Source organism: Arachis hypogaea, chromosome 17 (genome assembly GCF_003086295.3).
Source record: "Arachis hypogaea cultivar Tifrunner chromosome 17, arahy.Tifrunner.gnm2.J5K5, whole genome shotgun sequence".
In the NCBI taxonomy this organism is placed as follows: domain Eukaryota; kingdom Viridiplantae; phylum Streptophyta; class Magnoliopsida; order Fabales; family Fabaceae; genus Arachis; species Arachis hypogaea.
In genome coordinates this window covers 38,901,523-38,910,403 of record NC_092052.1, presented here as the reverse complement: position 1 = coordinate 38,910,403, position 8,881 = coordinate 38,901,523, and the positions used below count along the sequence as shown (strand labels likewise).

The 8,881-nt window shown below is 42.5% G+C and overlaps 1 protein-coding gene across 1 annotated transcript; it reads left to right on the top strand.

Annotated features, from left to right (window-relative positions):
- The first annotated feature begins 784 nt into the window (after positions 1–784).
- LOC140180582 (uncharacterized) lies at positions 785–5,024 on the top strand. The gene is made up of 4 exons (XM_072221822.1): positions 785–3,224; positions 3,333–4,447; positions 4,544–4,611; positions 4,682–5,024. The coding sequence occupies exons 1-4, from the start codon at positions 785–787 to the stop codon at positions 5,022–5,024; spliced, it is 3,966 nt and encodes a 1,321-aa protein (XP_072077923.1).
- The last annotated feature ends 3,857 nt before the right edge of the window (positions 5,025–8,881 follow it).

Here is an 8,881-nt window from a genome sequence, read left to right as displayed (position 1 = left end):
CTGATTATCAGGTTTAATACTATTATTAATGACTAAAGGAATGAAAATAGAGATTTAGAAGCTTGAATTGCGGTTTAAAATTGTGAAAACCATGTTTGCTGAAATAAGGGCTACGCGTACGCGTGGGAATGTAAAAATGCAGCTCGCGCGCACGTTTCCTTGTCATGCGTACGTGTGGACATGCTTGCTAGATCCTTCCGCGTACGCGTGGACGTAAGTTCTTCAAAAAAAGGATCTGATCGGGACCACTACAAAGTCGGTATTATAAACCATAACTCGGCAATTTACGTTATTATTCGGCGTTACAGTCACTGGTCGGCAATCAATGTCATTTATTGGAAAGTAACGTTACAAATCAGCTCAACGGACTACTTCACAAAATGAAACGTCTAAACTAACATTCACCCTTATTATTGCTCTTGAATACGGGCAATAAAGCAGGAACGTAACCAACTTATACACTATCATCTATAACAAGGTATGATCTTCTATTCTAAAGAAATAAGAAATTCTCAATACTAACTTAAGCTTCGGAGTGCCTTTGCAGGTATACTCCCCCCTTGTTTCTTGCTCAAAGCTCTACGCGATTCACTCTTGGAGAAAAGCTCGGCTTATCACGGTACTTGAGAAGTCGGCCCCGAAGGTAATAGCTCGGAACCAACTTCCAGAGACTAAGCTCTCCTTCTCCAGGTATCCATACAGGAACAATTGGCGCCCACCGTGGGGCCGAGAATATAAAACTCTCTTCCTATATTATCGGCCTCAAATTTCCCATCTTGAAGTCATGGCTGAACAACCTCCACCCTCGCCATCCGAATTGCTCCGGATGGTGACCGAGTTGCGACAAGTCGTGGCTGAAGAGAACCAAAGAATGGCAAATCAAATCGCCAACTTGAATAATGCTCGAACTGAAAACAATGATCGACAAGAACGGACAGAAGAAGCCGAGCAGCAGTCAGGGCCAACACATGTCTCAGACACTGCTCGGAACGAAGGGGAGCAGCCCGAACATAATGAAGATACTCAGAAAAACATCGGAGATGACGATCAGGAAACCTCCCCTGGACCATTCACGGCAGAAGTGATGAACTTCGTGCTACCCCGAAGGTTTACCCTGCCAACCACCTTAACTCCGTATGATGGGTTAGGTGATCCGAAGAAATACATCAAAAAGTTCACCTCCATAATGATAGTAAACGGTGCATCTGATAAAGTTTTATGTCGCTGTTTTCCATCTTATTTAGACGGCCCTGCACTTGATTGGTTTTGTTCTTTGCCTGCAGGTTCTATCTCTCGATTCCGAGACATATCAAAACCCTTTGAGGAACACTTTGCTGGATCCGCCATCTACCTCCACGATTCCGATTACCTGAACACAATCAAGCAAGGCCAACATGAAAGCCTCAAGGACTACATCACGCGCTTCACAAAGATAGCCATAAGCATACTTGACCTCCACCCCGAGGTAGAACTGCACGCCATCAAAAGTGGATTAAGACCAGGAAAGTTCCAAGAAACCATTGCTGTGGCCAAACCAAAAACTATGGCCGAATTCCGCGAAAAAGCTAGGGGACAGATTGACATTGAAGAACTTCGACAAGCTCGGAAAACAGAAAGGCCTCACCATAAGGACGACGACAAGCCACGGGACAGCAAGAAGAATTTCAAACCAATCCCACGATATGAGACCTACACCAAATTCAACACCAAGCGCGATGACATCATCAAGGAGATCTTGAATTCGAAGTTAATCAAGCCACCACGAAAAGCTGGCAATTACCCAGATTCAAAAGGCACAGATCGCTCGAAATACTGCTCTTTCCACCAGAAGCACGGACATAATACCGACGACTGCATCATCGCCAAAGACCTGCTAGAGCGATTAGCTCGGCAAGGTCATCTGGACAAATTCATCGGCGGACACATGCAGCGGCGACTATCTGCCCCAGGAGATCAGGGCTCGGCTGCACAACATAACCGAGATAGAGACCGACCAAACCATAACCATCCCGAATTACCATCACGCACAATTAACTGTATTTCCGGAGGTTTTGCAGGTGGAGGAGCCACAAGTTCGGCAAGGAAAAGATCTTACCGAGCTATCCTCTCCATTAACACCGACCAATCGCCACCTACATCTCCACAGATAACATTCCAAGCAGGCGATCATGACTATAGCATAACAAATCTGGATGATCCAGTCGTAATCTCCCTACAGCTCGGAGATCTCCTCATTAAAAAGGTGTTGCTCGACCCAGGCAGCAGCGCCGATGTCCTCTTTTACTCGACCTTTCAGAAAATGAAACTGAGCGATAATATCATCCGACCCTCCACTGGTGACTTAGTAGGATTCTCAGGTGAGCGAGTCCCGGTAATGGGATCTGTGTGGTTACAAACCACACTTGGTAAGTTCCCTTCATCAAAAACTTCGGACATTCAATACTTAGTTGTTGATTGCTTCAGTACCTATAATATTATACTTGGCCGACCTTTTTTAAATAAGTTCGGCGCTATAGTATCTACAATTCATCTCTGCGTTAAGTTCCCTTTGCAGGATAACACAATTGCAACCATTCATAGTGACGCCCGAGAGGCCAGGGAGTGCTACAACAATAGCCTCAAAAAACCTCATCATAACACAAAGGCCCAAATCCACAACATCGGCAACATTAACAACCAACACATGTTGGCAGACCTTGATCCTAGAGCAGGAACACTGGAAAGGCCAACCCCAACAGAAGACCTGGATAAAATCTACTTCACAGAAAACACGGATAAATTTACATACGTCGGATCAACATTATCTTCAGAAGAAAAATCTTCGTTCCAAGCATTCTTACAACAAAATGCCGACCTATTTGCATGGACCCCAGCCGATATGCCAGGCATCGATCCATCCATCATATCCCACAAGTTAGCATTAGATCCATCTATCCGACCTGTAGCACAGAAAAGGAGAAACCTCGGACACGACCGAAAGCAAGCTTCCCTAGAAGAAACCAAGAAGCTCATCAGCGCGGGCTTCATCCGAGAAATCAGATTCACAACATGGCTGGCGAACGTCGTCATGGTTAAAAAACATAACGGTAAATGGCGCATGTGCGTTGATTTCACAGATCTCAACAAAGCATGCCCCAAAGATTCCTACCCTTTACCATCTATTGATTGTTTAGTTGATAATGCCTCTGGTTTTGAGAAACTTAGCTTTATGGATGCATATTCTGGTTATAACCAGATCCAAATGCATCAATCCGATCAAAACAAGACAGCTTTTATTACTGAATATGGAAACTATTGTTATAAAGTCATGCCATTTGGCCTTAAGAATGCAGGTGCAACGTATCAACGTCTAATGGATAAAGTCTTCGCCAAACAAATCGGCAAGAACGTTGAGGTCTACGTTGACGATATGGTCGCCAAGACAAAGATCGGCAACAACCACCTTGACGACCTCACAGAAATCTTCGGGCAACTAAGACAATACAACATGCGGTTAAATCCTGAAAAGTGCGCATTCGGGGTTCAAAGTGGTAAATTCCTCGGCTTCATGCTCACTAGCCAAGGTATTGAGGCAAATCCTGAGAAATGCCGAGCAATTTTAGACATGACAAGCCCACAAACCATCAAAGAAGTCCAGCGGTTAACAGGGAGACTTGCTGCACTTTCTAGATTCTTGCCCTGCCTAGCTTCTAAATCATCATGTTTCTTCCAAACCTTAAAAACAAAAAGAGCTTTTCAATGGACTGATGAATGTGAACAAGCATTTACAACCTTAAAAGAGACTCTTTCAAAACCACCAATTTTACACACACCCCTACAAGGGGAGCCACTATTATTATATTTGTCTGTCACTAACTGGGCTATAAGCTCTGCTCTTGTTGCAGAAAGGGAACAGAAGCAGCTCCCAATCTATTTCACCAGCAAGACCTTACAGAACGCAGAGCTCCGTTACCCGACCATTGAAAAGCTAGCACTCGCACTTGTCTTCTCAGCCAGAAGACTCCGACCATACTTTCAGAGCCATAAAATCCATGTTAGGACAGATCAACCTTTACGACAAGTACTACAGAAACCTGAATTGGCTGGCCGACTAGTCAAATGGTCGGTGGAACTGTCAGAATTTGACATCAAATACGAAAGCCGAGCATCCATCAAATCACAGTTCTTGGCCGACTTCATTGCAGAGTTCTCAGTCCCAAAGATAACTGAAGATTACATTGAATGGTCTTTATACGTCGACGGATCCTCCAACCCACACGGGTGTGGCGCAGGTATTATACTTGACGATGACCACGGCAACGTCATCGAACATTCCCTCCACTTCTCATTTAAAGCAAGCAACAATCAAAGTGAGTATGAAGCACTAATTGCCGGCCTTACACTCGCTGCCGACCTTAACATCACCGAAATTAAGGTATACTGCGACTCCCTCCTTGTCGTCCAACAGGTAAACAAGCTATACCAAGTAAAAGATCCCTTGCTCTCTAAATACCTGGATGTCGTCCAAAATTTACTTTCAAAATTTAACAAATATGAAATACAGCACATACCAAGGGAGAGTAACGGCCGAGCTGACATTCTGTCCAAACTCGCCAGTACTCAACCAGACAGGTCATCATTTTATCAATCAACATTACTTAAACCGAGCATTGAAATAACCCATGTCTTAAGTGTGACACAGGAAGCAGACTGGAGATCTCCATACATACAATATCTCCAAACAGGGATCCTGCCAGGCGACGTCAGACACACTAGACAGTTTCGACGACAAGCTTCCTTTTTTACAATTTATAATAACTGCCTATATAAACGAGGATTCTCTCGTCCACTACTTAGATGTCTTTGCAGATCAGAAGCAGAGCTTGCGCTTGCGGAGGCACATGAAGGGGTCTGTGGAACACACCTCGGAGCCCGAAGTCTACATTCAAAAATCCTCAGAGCTGGATTGTACTGGCCGACTATCAGGCAAGATTGTCACACAAAAGTCAAAAATTGTGTCAATTGCCAAAAACACAGCCCGATAACACATCTCCCGGCCGAACTCTTACACTGCTCAGAGGTTAGCTGGCCATTCAACCAATGGGGAATTGATATCCTCGGACCTTTCCCCACAGCTGCAGGACAGGTAAAATTCCTTGTAGTAGCAATTGATTATTTTTCCAAATGGATAGAAGCACAACCTCTAGCCAAGATTACATCACAACAAATTCTTTCCTTTGTTTGGAAATGCATTATCTGTCGATTCGGCATTCCTCGGCACATTATCACTGATAATGGTCGCCAGTTTGCCGATCAAAAATTCACATCATTTTTACAGAACTTAAAAATCAAACAGCACTTCTCGTCAGTAGAACACCCACAAACAAACGGGCTAGCTGAAGCCGCAAATAAAGTCATATTACACGCGCTAAGGAAGAAACTGAACGATGCAAAGGGTCTATGGGCCGAGCTTATCGTACAATACAACAATTCACTCAACCACAAAGGAAACACCTTTCCGCTTGGTCTACGGCTCAGACGCAATGATACCTGTGGAGATCTCCCAATCCTCACTACGCACAGAATTGGCCGACCTAACTACACAAGACAAAGCTCGGCAAGCCGAACTTGATCTCATTGAAGATCTCCGATCATCTGCAGCAATCAAACATTTAGCGATGCAACAGCACATCGCCCGTAAATATAATCAAAGACTACAACCAAGATCTTTCCAAGTCCACGACCTAGTACTCAGAAAAACAGAACAAGCTAGGAAACCTACAGCACATGGCAAACTAGCAGCTAATTGGGAGGGCCCTTACAAAATCACAGAAGTAATCGGCAACGGAGCTTATCGACTACAAACATTAGAGGGTAATGATCTCCCTAACACTTGGAATGTATCTTCCTTAAAGTTATATTACAGCTAATACCAGGGACAGGCAAGTACTCTTTTTCCTACTACCAAGATTTCTCCCACAAGGGTTTTGCTTGGAGAGGTTTTAACGAGGCTAGCCTACCTGGGCCTTTAAATTCAAAGGTCTTACATTAATAAAATTCCCTTTTCCAGTCAACATTATTACTTTTTCAAAATTTCTCAAAAATCAAAAGACCGATCATAATTATATCCGACAAACATCCGATCCAATCTCGGATTCCGACCATTATATCAGATAAATATCCGATCCAATCTCGGATTCCGATCATTAAATCAAACAAATATCCGATCCAAACTCGGATTCAGACTATTATATCAGATAAACATCCGACTCAATCTCGGATTCCGATCATTATATTAGACAAATATCCGATCCAAACTCGGATTCAGACTATTATATCAGATAAATATCCGATTCAATCTCGGATTCCGATCATTATATCAGACAAATATCCGAACCAAACTCGGATTCAGATTGCTACATCAGATATATATCCGATCCAATCTCGGGTTCAGATCATTATTTCAGATAAATGACCGATCTTACTCGGATTCCGATCTTTTCGGTCACCAAAAAAATCAATCCAAGTTGAATCCAAACCTAACTCAATCAGATAAATGTCCGAATTAAACTCAACGAATCCTATGATTCAAATATCACCACATACCCGACCAATTTCTGTCATTAACACAAATATTCTCATACTTACAAATCGGCTTCCAAACTAGCCAAACTACCACATTTCGATTAAATTTCATGGTATTTCACCATCTCAAAATGGCACCATTACAAACCAGATATAAACCCAAATATCAGCATCATATTATAGTCATAGCATGCAGAAACAATAACTAAACAGAAATTTCCAAGTTTGTTCCTCAAACACAGTAGCAAAACATAAGTTAACAAGTTCAAAAAGCCATACTCATGGTCAAAATATGTCTACAAACTACACATTTTCATCTCCTTGCTCAGCAGCACCATCATCTTCAACCATAGCACCATCCTGCACTATTTTGCCTGGATCCATTGCCGAAACATCCACCTCCGGAGCCAGAAATTTAACCTGAAGAACAGCCCTCTCAAACCCTTCAAGGAAAGAATCAAGAATTTCTCCCTGCTTATTTTTCTCCACTTCCTTCAACCGAGCAGTAACCTCAATCATACGAGTACTCATAGCAGATAAGTCAGCTTCTTTCTTCTTTAAATCCTCAACATCTTTGGCATAACTCTCCTTCACTTCTTTCAAATGCTTCTCCACATCACATAACTTCACCTCCAGCTCAGAAACTTTAGCAACCTTTATAGCCAACTCTTCCTTCAAACTCGGATCCTCCTTTTTCTCAACAAACTTCCGATGAATTTTCTCACGACTCCGCCCTAAACTCGCCAACCGAAGACCCACAACCTGAAAATCAGCCATTATCACAATTTTCCATAAAACCAAAACAAAATTCAAACACTATAGCTCAAGAACATAAAATACCTGCATATACTGGTCAATCGCCACATCCCCCACCTCTTCCGCCAAAATAACATCGGACGGGGTCTGACACACCTCATCAGCAGTAACCATGAAGGGATAATCTTTTCCCCAGAGAGAAGACCCCTCACTCCGCTCCACAAAATCATGTAACCTTCTCTGATTATCATAAAAACTATGAACCTCTTCCACCGGAACATCATCTTTCTCATCATCAGAAACGTCTGACAAATCCACCACACCGCCCTTCCTTTTCCTAGCAATAACCTTTCTCCTCCCCGGCTTTGGTTGATCAACCTCACTCACACCTACAACTTTCTCAACTTTTGACGTTGAGCCCTCCTTATCCAAGTTTTTACTTCTCACACGAGACCTCAGCTCCGCCGCAGACACACCAGGATATTTTCCACCTGAAAACAAATAAAAACAACTTCTCACCAATGCATTTCAAAGACCGAATACAAAATTAAACCAAACAAGCTCACCTAAGTAATCCACAACAGCCTGTTTATTTTCCTCCCACTTCAACAACTCAAATACCGAGATCAATTCCTTCCTATCAATAGCTTCAATAAGATATTCAATAATACACTCATCCCTAGGCTTGATAAGCTCCGGGCCGAGTATATTATTTGGCTCAGAACACCACCAAATCGGAAATTTCTCTCCCAAATGCTCGTCCACATAAAAAGGAAAATCCCCCTCAACACTCCTTACCTTCAAATACATTTCCTTAAATTCCTTAAACGATGACTTATACAGCTTAAATATAGCAAACCTCGGCGAACTATTCAAGTTCACCCACCCACCTTTCCACACACCCTTCGCTTGAAAAAGCGAGAAAAATAACTCTACAGATGGCTTTTCTTCCAAAAAATCCATCAAAACCTCAAATGCACGAAGAAAGGCCCACCCATTAGGATGTAATTGAGAAGGAGCACAGTTCATCTGCTTCAAAACCTGACATTCAAAATTACTAAATGGAAGCTTAACCTTCAACTCTTCAAGCACACAACTATACATAAAAAAGTATTCAAAACCCTCACCCCTATGAAAAACCCTATCACTTTCAGAACAGGGCAGCAGCTCCAGTTGAATTCCAGAACCAAACCTAACAACTTTACTTTTATCCACCTCATCTACAACTTCCTGATCCAAGAACAATGACACACGATTCCTAACATCTTCATTAACCCAATCATATGACCAATCTATCCTCTCTTTTTTCTCCTTCTCAAAACCCATCAAATGGCAACCAAACAGAAATAGAAGAAGAAGAAACGAAACTCAATGAAGAAGCAAATAACAAAAGTTTTTTCACATACCTCTTTTACTCATTCTCTTCTTTGAAAAAACTCCAACAGCCAACCTTATCTCACTAACCCAAGAAATGAAGACACTGCACTAAGTGGATTTCCAGTAACAGTTTCCAAGGAGTTACAATAACCCCTTCAGTAACAAAGTCCACTCAGTCACCTCA